Here is an 18,469-nt window from a genome sequence, read left to right as displayed (position 1 = left end):
AAATGGTTAGAACCTCTGTCAGGTTTTTATTGCTGTCTTTATCCCCACTAGGTAGATTCACCCAATGTGTTTGCCCTATTGACCACTGTAACTGTGGCTAAAAGTTGGGAAAATACAAACCTGCAAGCTGTCACCCAAACAAGGGTAGAGGGAAAATCTTCCATCGGGGACACTGGTTCTGTTGGCAACTGTGTAAGAGGGGAATTTCTAACTTTAATGACATTTCTTCTCACTCCTTGTTGTGCCTACAAGACAGAAATAAAGAGATAACTTCCCAAAGGCAAACATGGAAAAAAAAAAAAGAAACCACCTAATCGGACTTTTAAAGGCTAAGTTCACATTACAAAAATAAATAAATAAATGCACATGTTTTTGCAGGTAAAAAAATGTATAATATATAAAACAATAAGTCACGCTAAACAAGTGAATTAAGATCAAAAATTATATTGATATAGTCCACAAAATGATTAATAAATTCTTAGGTGTAAAAGTGATTAACACCGTGACACAAGGAAATCCACATCTGATAGGGAAACTGCTTACCAGAGATGAGTAAATAAATGACATGTAACTCAATCCTCCTAATTCTTTCAAGAAAAGTAGAATCCAGTTTAGATGTGAGCGAAGTGTTTTGGCGTCAAAAATCCCTCAAATTGGAAAAGAAGAAAAAAGGGGACGCCATAGCATAACACCACACAAAAAAATTGTAATAAATGATACACTAGAGAAGTGACCCAACAAGGGTTTGGGACTGATTTAAAAAAACCTGATAATCTGTGCAATTATGCCTAATCCGTAAGTATTGTCCCTTAGGGACTGCTTGGAGCCAATGGTCATGTTGGCAACTATCGACAGGAATGTAGGAATTTCTGTCAGTGGATTTGAAGTAGGTAGAAGTCATAAACCTACCCTCCTTAATGGTAATAGTAATGTCCAAAAAATAAATCTCTGATTGAATAAATTCAAAATTAAGTTGAATATCCCTAGAATTTGAATTTAGAGACTCTATAAAAAGCAAGTCCTCCTTAGTGCCATCCCACAGGAGGAGGATGTCATCTATGTACCTTGCCCACAACAGAATCTGAGGTCTGTCGTGGGCATAGATGACATCCTCCTCCCACTGGGACATAAAAAGGTTGGCCAAGCACAGGGCATATTTCGCGCCCATGGCAACTCCAGTGTCTTGACGGAAAAATTGTCCATCAAAACAAAAGTAGTTGTGATGGGTCGCATATCTCAACAAATCCATGATGAAATTAATCTGGACAGCCAGAATGTGAGATTCTCTGGTGAGAAACATCTTGGCGGCATCTAAACCCAATTGGTGAGGAATTATAGTGTACAACAAGGACACATCAGCTGTCACCATCCACAGAGTGGGGGATAGAGCAGTCAGAAGATTAATGATGTGTCTCGTATCCTTAACATATAAAGGAGTTTTTTGGACAAGGGGTTGTAGATAAGAGTCTATGTACTTCCCCACCGGGGACGTCACAGAGTCAATCCCACTCACTATGGGACGATCCGGGGGGGAAGTCAGACTCTTATGGATTTTGGGGAGATAGTAGATGATATGGGCGCAAGGACATTAAGGGACCAAGAACACCCTTTCTTTCTTGTTTAATAAGCAAAGTTTGTAACCTCTATCTATAATTGATTCTAGATCCCTTTTGTATTGAGCTTTGGGATCTTTAGGTAGGGTGGTGTAAGTGCATCTGTCTCCCAGGATACATTGCATTTCAGACAGATAATCCTGTCTGTCCAACACAACTATCCCAACCCCCTTATCCGCTGGTCTGATAACCAAATTTTTATTATTGCATAGGGAGTCAAGGCCATTTTGTAGGTCCTTGGATAAATTGGTTTTACGGATCTGGATCCTATCTAGGTCTCTATCATGGAGGATTATATAAAGAGGCATTGGCCAACCCAGAATGCTGAAAAAGAGTTGGTGCAGTGTGGTCTTCCTTTATGGGATTATTTAGGAGGTAACGTTTGATGTTCATCTTCCTAATAAATTTGTGGATATCCATATATGTTTTGAATTTATTTAACCTCCTAGGAGGCGCACATTTTAGGCCCTTGTCCAAAATGTTTTTTTCTGACTGGCTTACGGCTTAAATCAACTTTACATAAATTAAAAATGCCAGTCCCTGCTACATTTTGACTTTTTTTTAAATTTGATGCGCTTCCCTCCCCTAATGCGGGGCGTTTGACTCCTTGTCCCACTTTGGGAAAACCCCAACCAGGTAAAAAAATGTGCATGTAATATACTTTTTTTTCAGGAGACTGCAAAGCATTGCACTAATGATTAGTGGATCGTAGGTGCAATGTCTGGTTTCTGCTACAGTTTTCTGCCCATACATCTGTAAGGGTTTTCTGTTTGAAAGTTGTAGAAAGTGTCAATGAACTACGAGAGCACTCACCAGTGGCTGAACTACCAGGGTCGCAGCAGTTGCACTATGGGGGGGCCCTGCCCACCTGTTCTTTCGCTGTGGGGAGGGGGCGCATTTTCCACCACTGTGGTGGGGGTGGGGTGACGGGGTGCTTGCTTGCCTGCCCGCCGCCTATTGCTGCATAATCCAGTGATGTCGGGAGGCGGAGCAAAAAGCCAGTAGAGTGAAGGGGGAGGAGCTCTCTATTCTGCAAGGAGACCCCATGCGAGGAAAGGCATTATTGGAGGCACGTGAAGGGAGCAGAGAGGCAGACTAAGCATGGAGGAGGGGAAATAAACAGACACTGAAAGCAGGTGAGTGCCAGTGTCACTGATACCATCCCCCCACCACTGCTGCCTCTGACTGATCTCAGTGCCTCCCATCAGACAGTGGTGATGGGTTGGATAGGGATGACATTAGTGAGGGGGATGGAGATGACATCAGTGGTGGGGATAGGGGTGACATCAGTGACAGTGGACATTGTCACCCCTATCCCCACCACCACTGCCACTGATGTCATCCCTATCCCCACCACTGCCACTGATGTCATTCCTATCCCCGCCACCACTGCCACTGATGTCATCCCTATCCCCACCCTCACTGCCACTGATGTCATCCCTTTTCCCTCACCACTGCCACTGATGTCATCCCTATCCTCACCACTGCCACTGATGTCATCCCTATTCCCACCACTGCCACTGATGTTATCCCTGTCCCCACCACTGCCATTGATGTCATCCCTATCCACACCACTGAGGTCAACCCTATCCTTACCACCACCACTGATATCATCCCTATCCCCACCACCACCATCACTGCTGTCATCCTTTTCCCCACCATCACTGATGTCATTCCTATCCCACCACCACCACTGCTACTGATGTCATCTTTATCCCCACCACCACCACCACCACTGATGTCATCCCTATCCCCACCACCACTGCTGCCACCAATCCCATCCCCCCCCACCACCCCAAGTGGACTGATCTCATACCCCACCATCATCAGTGGACTTATCCCACCCCCCTTACCACAACCACCACTATTGCTGCCACTGATCTTACCCCCCCACCACCCCAAGTGGACTAATCCCATCCCACCACCCTCATTGGACTGATTCCATCTCTCCACCGCTGCTCCAATCCCTCCCACCACCATCAATGGAATGATCCCATCCCCACCAACACTGCCCCAACCCCCTCCCACCACCATCGCTGCCACTGATCCAATCTCCCCCACCACGATCAGTGGACTGATCCCATCCCCCTCACCACCACTGCTGCTGCTGATCCAGTCCCCCCACCACCATCAGTAGACTGATCCCATCCCCCCCACCACCCCCGTTGCTGCTGATCCAATCCCCCCCACCACCATTAGTGAACTAATCCCATCCCCCCCACCACTACCACCACCACATCTGCCATTGATCCCATCCCCCCTCCCACTGCAGCAGACCGCTTGTAGCTCTCAATGAAATGCGAGGACACTGGTAAGCGCCAGAGGCGTAACTAGAATCTTCAGGGCCCCAATGCAAGAAACCAAGAAGGGCCCCACCCTATGGATTAGTGGCAGCAGTGGTGGAGGGCCCTTCATGGTTTCTTGCATCGGGGCCCTGAAGATTCTAGCTACGCCTCTGGCGCTTACCAGCATCCTCGCATTTCATTGAGAGCTACAAGTGGTCTGCTGCAGTGGCAGACAGTACTTGCAGTTCATTTATTTACAGATTTCTTCTAATAAATGACATGGCTGTGCAGGCTTTTTGAAATCTGACAGCTGGTGCAGGGAGAGGAAGGGGAAGGGGGATCAGGGGGTGCAGGGAGAAGTCCTAAACATTGCACTCTAAATACAGATGTAACATGTAACATGTTCAGAAAAGTGAACTTATCCTTTAATTTGCCCTACTCTATCCAAAGTGAAAAAAATAAAAAAAATAAGGGTGTGCTGTAAATTGCCTTCAGCATTGCTGATGTTTCTTCTTGCTGGAGGCGGTCATTTTGTTGAAGCCAAGAGCCCCTGAACAGCAGTAAATCATAAAGTGGAATTAAACACATTGACATAAAAAAACAGATTCCTGTTAAACAGTCAAATGGCTGGTGTCTTAACTGATCACCTGCAGTTGCAGTTTAAACCGAAGCAGTTTCCTTGGCTGTAAGGATAGGAGAGTTTAATTCAGCTTTAAGGCTGTCAGCAGATCACCCTCTACAAACTCAACAGTGCCTAAAAATGTAGAGCAACTGAGCATGTGCAGAGCAGGGTGAGACAGTGTATTACTGAATTGTAAACAGTATAGATACCTATTTTTAATATTTTATATAGCTATACCTGCAAAAGGGGCCATACTGAAGTTTCACTTTAACCTCTTGCTGACCAGCCGCTTTAGTTTTACAGAGGCAGGTCGGCCCTATTAGGTGAAACGGCGCACCTATACGTCGTTTCATGTAATAGACAGTGGGGGCGCGCGCCGACTAGCCAGAGGGGGAGCCAATCAGTGGGTGTGGCGGACGTGATTGGCCACCCGCGATCGCTCCCCATAGAGACAGAACAGCGGTCTTCCTATATAAAACAAGGCAGACCATCGTTCTGTTATAGATGAACACAGGGATCCTGTGTTCCTACTATTTAGGAACGCAGGCCTCTGTTTTCATCTATTGAGTACATCCCCCACAAAGTTAGAAAATACTCCCTAGGAGCACACTTAACCCTTTGATCGACCCTGGTGTTAACCCTTTCCCTGCCAGTGGCATTAGTACAGTAACAGTGCATATTGTTAGCACTTATTACTGTAGTAATGACACTGGTCCCCTCAAAAGTGTCAGGTGTTTGTCTGCAGTAATGTCGCAGCCCTGCTAAAAAACGCTGATTGCCGCCGCTAGTAAAAAAAAATTAAAAAAAAAATAAAAATGACATAAACCTATCCCCTAGTTTGTAGACGCAATAACTTTTGCGCAAGCCTATCAATATACACTTATTGGGATTTTTGTTTTACTAGAAATATGTGGCAGAATACATATTGGCCTAAATTGATGAAGAAAAAATAATTTTTAATTTTTTTTTTCCATAGCAGAAAGTAAAAAATATTGTTTTTTTCCAGAATGTTCGCTCTTTTTTTGTATAGAGCGCAAAAAATAAAAACCACAGAGGTGATCAATTACCACCAATAGAAAGCTCTATTTGTATATAAACGTCACCAGCCTGTGAGGCTCTGGGGAGCGAGCGCGCGCCGCCGGAGGCGTGCTCCTGCGCGGTCACGGACCCCCCCGCGCGTGTGACCGGCGGACCCGATGTCCGCCGGTCACTCAACGATTGTCGGGGGAGAGGGAGAAAGTCAGGCGGCTAGTGTAAACAAGCCGCCTGTCATTCTCCCCTGTGTAGAAACACTGATCATACGGTTCTACTATGTAGGACCGTTGATCATTGTTCCTACACTAGTAGCCACAGCCAATCACAGTAAAAAGCACGCCCCTAGGGACACACTTAACCCCTCCCTCCCCAATAAAGTTAACCCCTTCCCTGCCAGTGTCATTTTACAGTAACAGTGCATATGTATAGCACTGCTTACTGCAGTAATGTCACTGGTAACCCCAAAAGTGTCAAAAATGTCAGTCAAGGGTCCGATCTGTCTGCCGCAATGTCGCAGTACCGCAAAAAAAACGCAGATCGCCGCCATTACGCGTAAAAAAAAAAACAACAAAAATGACAAAAATCTTTCCCTTTGTTAGTAAACGCGATAACTTTTGCGCAAACCAATAAAAATACGCTTTTTGCAATTTTTTTTTTACCAAACATATGTAGCAGAAAACAAATTGGCCGAAAATTTTTAAAAAATTTTTGGGGGAAATTCATATAAAAAAATGTGAAAAATATTGTTATTTTTGCAAAATTGACGCTCTTTTTTTGTTTATAGCGCATGATCAAAAAATCACACAGGTGATCAAATACCACCAAAAGAAAGCTCTGTTTGTGGGAAAAAAAGGACGTCAAATTCGTTTAGGTACGGCGTCGCACGACAGCGCAATTGTCCGTTAAAGTCACGCAGTGCCGAATCGCAAAATACCCCCTGGTCAGGAAGGGGGTAAAATCTTCCGGGGCTTAAGTGGTTAAAGGTTTTATCACTTTTCTCATGACAAATCAAACAAAACAGAAATTAAAAAAAAACACAGGAGAAAATGCACAATAAACAGTACATTTGTACAGTACAAAGTAAAAACTGGCATCGGAAAAGAACAGTGAAGCATGTAAAGGTTTTTGGAATCAGACGATTATTAAATGCCAAGGAGAACACTCTTACTTTGATTAAGCATTATTGTAGTGAGGAATTTCTAAAACACACCAATAAACAAACCATAAAATAAGAAACTATAAGCCATCCTGCTACTATAAGCACATTGTATGCATGGCAAACCATCATGTAGAACAACTGACCTGATCGGCCACCATTAGGGCTGCTGATAGAAGTTATGGGGCCCCGGACAGCCTTCCTCATGGGGCCCGTCAACCCCGCCTCCACCCTCCCGAGGTGCAGCAGAACAGTGGCACTGACTTTATCCACCTACACCCAAAAAATGAGAAGTCCCTCCTCTGCTCTCACCTCCTGGGCCTCTCTGTTGACGCGATAGGGCCCAGGTAAATGTAATTAAAACAGAAATGAACAATAAAGCTGCCCCCCCCCAACAGCTCCCATGTTTAACTGATGAGACCTGGGCCCAGTACAACAGGACCAGTTGTACTGCCTTATCAGTGGCCCTGGTCGCCATATCTATCCAGACCTTGTCTGTTGGAGCGTGACCTTAGCAGAACAATTAGCACTGTAATAGCTGTAGAGATACAAGAGCTAGTCCAGGAAACTGTAACCAAGAGTCGCATAGTTTGTTGAACTTTAATGGAGTACCACAGTGCTTCAAGATATGTCTCTCTTTAAGCAGGGTAGAGTTAACCTGCGTACACCACTACTCAAAGGTGGGAGGCATTGGCGCAATCCATTCAAAACACACTTACAGTACGTGCCAAAAACAATAGTCTAGAAATAGCGGATCGGGCACAGGGCATATATAGTTCTTCATCTAATAACCCTAATATGCTGGTCAAAGGATCATTATTTAGAGCCTCTAATGGTGAACTCTGGTATTGCAGCCCAGCCACTAATGTTTGATGATGCTCTATAAGTTTCTAGTGTTCCTTATAAATCAATGTGTGGTGAAGGTATCCTCTGTGTCATTATATAGAGAAGCAGGGGATGATATAACATTTAAAGTAAAATAAACACTTTGAGAATATGTCCTTATAAATTTTATATAAATTAACATGTAACATTGTCTGCTTTGTAAAGGTGAGTTTGGCCAACACAATGCAGGACTCTCCAGTCTACTGCAATCTGGAGGACTTGAAGAGGACACATGGAACCCCTCCAAGCCCCACGTATCCTCCTATAGAAGTTCGGGACAACTGGGAATGCTATGTGGATCCATCAACAGGCAGAAACTTCTTCATTAATACAGAAACAAAAGAGAAAACATGGAAGCCTCCTAGGAGGTCCAGAGACAAGACATCAGGATGTGTGGGTACACTTATGATTATCTGTATCTACCGTTGAAGATTGCCTTATATACAGAGTGCAGGGTTGAGGAGTGGACTACCTACAGAGTGCAGGGTTGAAGGGTGCTCTGTGTACAGAGTGCAGGGTGCTCTTTGTACAGAGTGCATGGTTGAGGGGTGCGCTGTGTACAAGGTGCAGGGTTGAGCTGTGTACAGAGTGTAGGGTTGAGGGGTGTGCTATGTACACAGAGCAGGGTTGAGGGGTGCACTGTGTACCTCCAAGTCCCCTCCCAGTACAAAGCTCTCCCCCCAGATTCCAGTATAGAACTTACACTCCCCCTCCCTCCTTCCATTTGAGAGCTCTCCTTCCAGCTCAAATCCCCTACCACCAACCTAGAAAGCATCAGAGAGAGGGACTTCTGCATAAGAGCAGCTACAACTTACAGTAGGAGACCCACCACCTCTTTCCTCTGCTCTCACTTAGATATGTGCAGTGCAGCGAGGGTTCTGAGTGGCAGCACTACTTTATTTACAAGTGACAGTAGTGAGCAAGAAGCAAGTGACCAGCGCTAGAGGTGGCAGAACGGAATTCCGCCGAGTTCCATCAGAAAAAAAGCCCTGGGTACATCTGGAGATAACAAAGTGTACACTAAGGTTTTCCCGGACCTAACTGGTTTAGAGTAAAGCACTTTACTATTTCCACTATATAATCTGACCATGTAGTCTTTGTACATTCAATGGGCCAGTTTACACCACAAAAAAGTCCTCCAGATCCGTTTTGGATGCTTTTCTGCATGCGCCTTTTAACATGTTTTTGATGCTTTTCTTCTCTTTCTTTGGTGCTTTTTTTCTCTTTCTTCCTGTTTTTTTCACTGTAATGGGGTCTGGCGCTTTTTTGATGCTTTTTACTGTGTTCCAGTACAATTCTGTGCAGGAAAAAAGCAGCATGTTGTACTCTTTTTTTTTTTTTTTTTTTCTGGAACTGAAAAGCATTGGAATGCTGGTGTGAACTATGCCATTGGAACCCATATAACCTAGTTTCCATGCCCTTTTGATGCAGAAAAAAGCACTGCACTGCATGTGGTGTAAACTGGCCCTAAATGTACCAAAACAATGTAATGTAAGAATTTACAGTACCTAAATGATCAATTCAATCTTTGATGTATCAGGCAGGCCCTTGGACTACATAGTTGTTGGTAGATCAAAAGGAGATGGTACAGTTAGATAATAACATGTGTGGTGAGCTTTATGAGAATACTGAGATTCAAGGTTTAGTAGATTTGGGAAAGTGAGATCCTTTCTTTCACTGTATCTTATTAAAGGAGATGTACAGCCAAAGCTTGTTTGGCTGTACAACTCCTAAGGATCACAGGAGTGGAGTTCGTTATGCACTCCTGTGACCCATTTTCAGCAAAGAGAGGACTGAAGTCCGCTCTCTGCTGACATCACAGAAGTCAGTCCAGGCACCGCGTCATCGCAGCCACTGAGTCGAGATCTGCCAGGTGCCTGGACCAACACCCAGCCCAGCCTCTTAGTGAGCCACTGAGAGTCTGAGCCAACCTCTCTGCGCCCTCCACAGCCCAGCACTCTGGTGAGCAAGAAGGGGGCAGAGCACAGAGCTGCTGACTGACAGTCAGCAGCTCTCTGCTCCTGGAGCTGTGAGAACCGAGCAATCGGCAGTGTACAATCGCTCGGTTCTCAGCATCAAATCAAACAATCCCCTGTTGTGGGTGGGACTTTCAAGGCAACCAAACATCAGAAAGTAATAAAAATCATGTTTTATTCAATCGTATAAAAGTATAAATGTTCAGATAATACAATGAAATACATACAAGTATATAGAGACCACATGTGCATGAGATACACAATAAAAAAAAATATATATTTTTATGGCTTAAATGGTTGATCGTTAGAGTGCATGGAATATCCTGCTAACAAATCTCCAATAGACCCGACGCGTTTCAGGTAAAAAACATTCTTCAGGGGTGTAGTGCATGGAGGTATTGGTATTCCTATATTGTATTGATCGACGGAACGTATTTCAATCATATAGCCAATATATTACATATATGCAATCTCACTATTGCAATATAATTGATTACATACCAACCAATATATTCCCGGTGATCTAAAGCCGTGTGCATTAAAACCAAGAACCAAAAAGAAAAATGAAAAACAAAGAGGATGTGATTCCATTTGCTGCACCACACATGTCACGGAGGTGTCACCGAGCCCTTCACAGTATCCCACAGAGGTCTTTACTGAAAAGTGGGCCAACAAGTCCCGGTACCTCAAGGTCTCTCTGTACTCTATCTGGTTCTCAGTGTAGAGGCGCCGGGGGAAAGATGCAGCATCAGACCTATAAATGGGAAAAAAAAATCCCACACATCTCTTTTAAGGATTTTAAGTACAGAGACATCAAACAGTCCAGCATACAGATCATAGGCGAATCATGGAAATCGAGCACATAAGTAGCGTCAATATAGATGATATCTGCTGGCTAGCGAACTTCGTCTAGGATTCATTGACATCATATGTTGACGCCATGATCTGCACAGAGTGCAAATATCAGGACAATACCTAAAAAAGGAGAATAAAGCAAAAGATAAAGTGCCAGAATGAAAGAATAGGAGTGGAGAAGAGGGGAGAGGAAAAGAAAGGGAAAGGAAAGTGGGGAGGAACCCAGAGAACAGAGTGTAACTTGTTGACCTAAGTAACTACCAAGGAGCAGCTACAGCCACTAAAGAATAATATGCACATAGCTAACCTATGGACTCCAGATCTTCCTAAATCATGCACTCCAAACCTTCTCAAACCATTTACTGTTGTCAATAATTGTTAGAAATTCTGTATATAGCCCTACAGAAAAGACAATGCACTTTCCACATTGCTTTGCTGCCTAAAGAGGAGCTTGAGTATCCTGTGAAAAAAATAAAAGTCAACAACTACAAAAACTGTAGCTGCTCACTTTTAAAAAACAGCCACTCACCTGTCCCACGATTCAGCAGTGTGCTCACCCCAGTCAGTTTCTCCTTCTGTCTTCTTTTCTTGACGCCGGCATCTTAACTATGGGCACCCAGCTGTGGCAGCTTGTGGCTTCACAGCCGGGTGCCCACTGCGCATATGCGAGCAGTGCTGCGCATCGTGACTGGTCAAGCAGTCTTCTGAAACCTGTCACATGTCCCAAAAGACTGCTGACCAGGGGGGGGGGAAGGGTACCCCCCCCCCCCTGCTCCTCAAAAGTGCCAATTCTTCAAGAGGGGCAGGGGACGAGTCCTTAAAGCCCTTTTGGGTAAAGCTTCGCTTTAACTGAAGACAGAAAACAGGAAACTTTATTGCAGAAAGAATACATAGAGCATACCATAGATGCAGCTACAAACTTATAAACACTGCCATCTACTGGTATGAAGATTATATCTCTACTTAAAACTGATGTACAGTAGTTGTTGCACAAAATACAATTCTGTATTTCAACACCCCCACTCAACAACTAATTCTTATATTAGTGCTATTTCGGATCGCAGTTCTATAAATCTGTTTGTAAGCGGTTTTGTCAATAGCTCTGATCCCCATTTATTTTTCATGAGTTTTTGCATCTCATCCCATGAATCTGGCTCTGGTTTAATGCTGCACAAGCCACATAGGACAGACGTTTGGCTGTGATGCCTTTATTGCTTCTGGTGGATTTCCTGATTGAAGCCTCTTGTGGCCTGGTTTCTTCTTTTACAGCATTTGGTTTGTCTGCCTTGATTTCTATTTCTGTGTCACTTTATTGCTTATCTTCATGTGACACCGATGTGGAATTTCCCTCAGTTTGATGTGTTTGTGTTAGTTCATGAATTTTTGAATGACAATATAGTTTTCATCAACAATTACACTTATACTAATGGGTAACTTGTTTGTGTCTTGGTGTAGAATTATGTATCTCTTTGGAGATTCACTGTACTCAACAAGTACACCTTCCTTTGTGCAAGCATTCCATTTTGTACGTTTTTCTTTTGGGATGTGCACATAGGCTTTGCTTCCAAAAAGTTTTATACCTCAGTGGGTATACCGTCCGAACGGTATTATTGAAATAATTCGCTATTGTTTTAACTGTACTCATACCTGTATGAATACAGTCGTTGTTACATCTGAAATCGATCACACGATCTCGACAGCAGGCAGGGGCCATGGTGAATGTGGGCATCTGAAGCCCGTTCCTGTTTACTTCCAGGAATCGGTGCAGTTGGTTGCCCAGCATGCACCTCCCGAACTCGCACCTGTGCAGTAATGACACTGCGAGGCGCCTGGAAGTCAGCTACGGTTGGGGAAATAACACAGGCTGACGATTTCCCAGGAGCACAAGGGATTTGCCTTATGACGACATTGCCTAGATGGCCGGATCTGCAGTGCTGCATACACAGATAAAAATAAGGTATTGAGACATAAAAAATAAAAAAAGATTATCCTTTTATGAATGCACTGCTGGAGGGCATGTGGATGAAAGCAATTTTTAAAAATTGGTGGAACTCCGCTTTAAAGAGGTAAGTGAGCAGGGAAAAAGATAAAACAAGGTTTGTGTTCTGTAACCTGTCCCAGACAAATAGAGAATTAGAAAGAGTAGGAGCCAAGATCGGCGTGCTTCGTTTCAAAAGCTGCCATTTGATGAAATCCAGAAGGGCTGAGTATGCCACGTGTCTTTTCATAGCGATCCAGTCTGGTTTTCAAGAATAAACCACAGAGAACTGAGCCACCTGAGTGGTCTGGTAATATACAGTAGCGTTCGGTTCGGAAGTCCCAGGCCTCCTTTCTATCTGTGAGCAAATAAGATATTTTTTGACAGCCTGTACCATTTACCCCCACACATACCGAACAATTTTAACAAGTCCGAGCGAATAATCGCTACAGGTAGGGAGCAAAAATAGTATAGCAAATGTGGCAGCAGGATCATCTTGATAAAATTAAATTTGCCCAGACAGGACAGGTCATGAGCCACCTTCCCTCGCAGGTCCTTCTCAAGCTTTTTGTAAAGGGGTGGATAATACGCCTGGTAAAAGAAGCAAATACTGTAAAGGCACAAGACAAATGTCGAGATATGGCACAAGATCAGTTTTCCATACAAAATGGAAAGCAGATTGCAAGTGGGTAACCTGCGACATAGGAAGGTTTATGATCACCGGCAGTGATTTGCGGGCATTGATCATAAGGCCTGAGATTTTTCTAAGTCATTCAAGAGTTAAGTAATATTCGGCAAGAATATCAAAGGGGACATCATAAATAATAGCAAATCATCTGCAAAAAGACTGCATTTGTGGGTTTGATTACCACAAACCACCCCATGGATGTTAGAGTCTGACCGAATAGCCATTCCCAGGATTTCAATCGGTATGGCAAATAATATAGGGGACGGGGCACCCCTGTCTAGTTCCTCTAGATATCAGGAGGGGTTCAAGTGGTCACCATGGAGCCTGACCTTTGCCACAGAGTTCGCAGAGCATCTTCAAAATGTTAAGGATGTTAAAACCAAATCCTCAAGCCCTCAGGAGCTCAAACAGGTACGGTTGGTCATGAAACAGAATCAAATACCTTTCAAATGTCCTGGGGAGTGCCCCTGTCTCATCTGGACTGAAGCAAAGTGATAACATTTACTGCTCGTCTGACCTGATCCAGGCCTTGCCTGCCAGGGATAAATCCCACCTGATCCTTATGAATATACTGTAAGTGTTAATATAGGAAGAGAATCTATATGCCAGGATTTTAGTGAATGGCTTAAGGTCATTTATAATCTGGAAGATCGGCTAATAGTTCTCGACCTCTCCCAATCCTTACCCGGTTTTGGGAATGGCTGAAATGAAGGCTTTATTTATGTCAAAGTCGAGAGATTGACCTGCTCTCAGGGTGTTGAAAAATTGCTCTAGATGGGGGACCAGAGTCAGTGTAAGTTTCTGATAATACACTGCAGGTTACCATAAAATTTATGAAATTCCTTAAGGGGTTTCTGTGGGTCCTAGGTATACACTCAATCCGCCTGCTCTGCTCTGATCAGCAGACAGATCCCCTGATGATCTAAACAGAGCACGCCCTGTGTGAAAGGGGCCTAACAGTGTTAGGCTACATGTACACTAGCCTACCCTGACTGCGGGAAAATGCAAATGTGGCAAAAAAGGGATTTTGCTGCGTTTTGCGTTTTTACGCAGCCGGTGGTCAAAATGTTCATATACTGTATGTGATTCTTCCAAAAGCTCCTAAACTCAAGTTTAGGAGCTGCAAGTTCACATGAAGCCTTTAGCTATGTCATATTGGTACTCTTAAACAGAGGGCTATGCAGGTTGTTTCATAGTTTTATTTGACTTGAGCGAATACCACATTTGCTGTTAGAAATCCATTAGTTCAAGAAAAAAGTTCCATCCTGCTCTTTCAAATTTTCTTGAAGCTGCAGTTGAAAACAAATGTCAATTAATCCCCACTAACCTTTAGAAAATCAAACACATTTTCATAAAAATACATTTTTCAAAAAAAATTCTACTGATGTATAGCCAGCTAGAGGTAACCTTAGTGGATTCCCTTCAACATACAATAAACCAGGGGTCTCCAAACTTTTTAAACAAAGGGCCAGTTTACTGTCCTTAAGATTTTAGGGGGGCCCTATTGTGGCCAGTGGGACTAGAAAATGTCTCAGGCCCAGCATCAGTGAGAATAAACACTGTCTCAGGGTTGGTGGTCAGAAGGAGGAGGAGTAATGCCCCAATCATTGGTATTAGTGGGAAGAATAATGCCCCACCACTGGTATTAGTAGGAGGACAAGTGCCCCATTGTTGGTGTTAGGCAGAGGAATAGTGCCTCATATCATTGGGAAGAATACTACCCCAAGGGCCGGATAAAGGCTATCAAAGGGCTGCATCTGGCACTTGGGCCGCAGTTTGGAGACCACTGCAATAAACCAATAACTAGGAAGTCCACTTCCAAGTCCACCTTTGGTGTGGCCATAACAAAAAGGGCAAATATAGAAATTGCGAAGTCTTATCTTTTTTTTTTTTTTGTTTCAAACTTTTTATTGTATAACAGCAAGAACAGAAAAATACAGAGTACTACAGTAAGGTAATAATATTCAGAACATAGTAGCGGTACAGAAGAAACGTATTAATGAGCATATCAGGGGTATAAGCATACTGTACGTATGAGAATCATAGCTCGATAAACAAACAAACAATAAACAAAGTTTCAGATCAGACCTTAGCTCTTAACATGCCATGGTGTCCATAGAGTAAGCCTCACAGAAAATGAGATGGTTAAGCGGTATTTACATGGTTGGTTGTTGATGGCGGAGTTGTATGAGTAGTGGGGAGGCACACTCTCGGTACGAAGTATATGCCACCTGAGGTCAAATGCCCCTGAGTTTGGCGGGAAATGAGATCCTCCGAAGTTGTCATCTCTGCATTTAGCTAATGATATGTAATACCAATCTTTGGGGGGGTTAAGCTTGCATTAGGCCATAATATGATGTGGTCAGGAGGGGGTGAAAGGGAGAGGGTAAGGGAAAGATAAGGGAGGGAGGCAAGTAGATAGAGGGGAGAGGAGGAGAGGAAAGGAGGAAGGGGGAGAAAGGGAGAAGAAAAGAGAGTTGTATTTAAGGGAAGAAAAAAAAAAGAGGGGGGGGATCTTTTGCTAGGGAAAGGGGGAGTATTATTCTGGAGTTTCCCAAGGGAAACCCTGATATGTGTGTGGGCCATTAGTATAATTAGGATAATTATCTTGTTTTGATTAGTTGTGTAAGGTGTTAGTATCTCAGCGAGAGAGAATGTAAATCATAAAGGAAGGTCAATGAACAATTTTCTTGTATGCTGCCGTTGTTTTGAAGTGGGACCAGTCGGACCATCGTTGAATAAATACTTGTTGTGTGTCTCTGGAAATGTGGATAAGCTCTTCCATTTCTGCTATTTTATCAAGGTGTTGAAGGCATTCTAAAATAGTCGGGGGATGTTCAGATTTCCAATGTCTTGGTAGACTGATTTTGGCAGCATTGACCATGTGCATGGCAAGTGATTTGTGTGGGAGGGTTGAGTGATGCAATAAGAATTGTTCCGGGGAGAAATTCAGATCCAGGGAAGTTACTTGGTAAATCAATTCTTTAATTGAGCGCCAATAGGGCTGTATTTTTGGGCATGACCACCAGATATGCATCATTGAGCCTATGCTGAAGGCTTATCTTAACTTTGATATCTTAGAAATAAATACCTTGGCTAGTTTCCCAATTTTTTGCTGCAGAAAGATATAATTTGTTTAGAATTGGCATTACTGTGGTGCTTGCCCGGAACAAAATATTGGTTTTATATATTATATACCATTGTAATGTTCAGCTTGTAATTGTGTTCTCTGTTTAATCAGGCTGTTACCCCTCCAGTCGACTTTGAATCATCAGAAGATGGTGAAGATACAGCCTCCACATCACAGTCAGAGGTGAGGTGTGGCTGCTCTTATATGTGCTGACTGCACTAGAAAGAGTGATCTTGGGCAATCCCATGCAGTGCTTGTGTGTATTTGTGTATATTTTCATATTCCATGTAAAAGGCTTGGCTTGGAGAAGAAATATATATCAAAAGTGTGCATCAGTAATATGAGCACTTGCTACTCATAGCAGTATTAACTTTCGATGTTACCAAACAAAATTGTTCCTACTGTGGACATAATTACATTCAGGAGATAGGCAAAGCTATCACATGATCTAAATTGGACAAAACACAGTTTTATAATATGCACAGTGAATATGAATACTGTGTAGAGAAAAAAAAATAAAAATAAATTATATTTACATTTCATGGAATGAAGAACTTCCCAATACACATACTTAGGAGGACCTAGTGGCAGGATCCTTACTCCACCTGTTCACAGTTAGGGATGATCGAACTTTTGAAAAGTTCGGTTCGACCAGAACACCCGAATTTCCCGAAAGTGCGGTCCGGATTCCAGAACCCCATTGAAATCAATGGGACCCGAACTTTTTGGAATCAAAAAACACCATTTTGAAGCCCTAAAAGCCAATAAATGCCCATAAAAAGTGCCTAGGGTTCTGGGTCATATGTGTGTGTGTGTGTGTGTATATATATACATATACATATATATACAGATATATATATATATATATATGTATACCCCTAACCCAGAATCTGCATAGTGGGGTCACCCTGACATGGCAGAGTTCGGTCACCCTGACATGGCAAAGTCATTTCACTCTAAACTACACTACGGTCACCCTGACATGGCAGAGTCAGTTCACCCTAAACTACACTACGGTCACCCTGACATGGCAGAGTCAGTTCACCCTAAACTACACTACGGTCACCCTGACATGGCAGAGTCAGGTCACCTAAACTACACTATGGTCACCCTGACATGGTAGAGTCAGGTCACCCTAAACTACACTACGGTCACCCTGACACTTAAAGCTATCCCTACAAATCTAACTATAGTGGTATATAGTATCCTAACTACATTGCGTATCCCTTTCCTCACACTAATAATTGCAAAATGACACTGGAGCTTTACAAGCAGCAGGAGAAACACAAATGCTTCCACTCTCTTCCACAGCCTCTGTATTACAGTGCTAGAGGTTTGGCTGGGCTATGTTATATACTGGGGGGCGTATGGGGGGCTTATTCACTCCTGATTGGCCTCTGGACCCCTAAGTCACTCCAATCACATTCCTAGCAGACTCCTGCCCCCTCAATTGGCTTTTACTGATGTTTCTGGGCCAATCACAGGCTTTTAAAGCCCAGTTCCTGTCCCATTGTATTTTGGGCGGTTCTGGTGGCCGAATTCCGAACTTTTACCGCAAAAAGTTCAGAATTCGGGCAAATTTCGAACACCCAATGTTCGGGTTGAACCGATGGTCGACCCGAAACGTTCGATCATCCCTACTCACAGTGCAGAGAGTACTGATCGCATTGCCAGCCCAGTGTATCTGGAGCTTTTTAGCACTGCTGCCTCTCTCATAAAGTGTTTTCAATCATATATCCATAAACGCTTGTTTTTTTCTAAAGAATATTTAGTAGCATATTACGCAGCAAAAAAGAAGCAATCGCTTATTTTGGTCCTGACATTCTGGTATAATTTGCAATAAGCTGTCAGTGTAGAAATGTGTATTTCCAAACCTTACTTCCTGCTATTATTATATCTTATCTTTTCATTTGAAAGAGAATGCTCTGAAATGAAGCCAACATGCGCACCATTACTATAAATAAAGCTATTAGGGCTATGTTGTAATCTGAGCTAAGGCCTGCAATCACCATACAAAACAACCTTTAAAAATGTACATGTACTTTTTTGTGGCTATATATAAAATTGAACTAAATGTGGGAATCGTTCCTTCTTAGATGGATGTTGGCAGAGAGGTTTTGGTTATATGTTGTACTCAGACTATAAATTGGGGCAATCAGACTTCATATTTTGCCATTTGAAGCTGGCCATAGATGGATCGAATCTTGGCCTGTTCAGCAGTGCCTGGCCGAGATTCAATCCACGTA

At 43.2% G+C, this 18,469-nt stretch overlaps 1 protein-coding gene across 5 annotated transcripts in view; it reads left to right on the top strand.

The window, feature by feature from the left end:
- ARHGAP9 (Rho GTPase activating protein 9) overlaps positions 1 to 18,469 on the top strand; it is a 231,938-nt gene that overhangs the window by 73,369 nt on the left and 140,100 nt on the right. For 4 of the 5 annotated variants that reach the window (XM_082244789.1, XM_082244788.1, XM_082244791.1 and 1 more), the window contains 2 exons: positions 7,762 to 7,989; positions 16,335 to 16,406. In XM_082244789.1, coding sequence (XP_082100915.1) covers positions 7,762 to 7,989; positions 16,335 to 16,406 — 300 coding nt within the window. The remainder of the gene's footprint in view (positions 1 to 7,761; positions 7,990 to 16,334; positions 16,407 to 18,469) is intronic. The other variant, XM_082244790.1, reaches the window with a different exon arrangement.

The sequence above is a fragment of the Pelophylax lessonae genome (assembly GCF_965119305.1).
Source record: "Pelophylax lessonae genome assembly, chromosome: 2".
Taxonomy (NCBI): Eukaryota; Metazoa; Chordata; class Amphibia; order Anura; family Ranidae; genus Pelophylax; species Pelophylax lessonae.
Note: the sequence above shows the minus strand (reverse complement) of the source record. Positions and strands in the feature narration are given on the sequence as shown.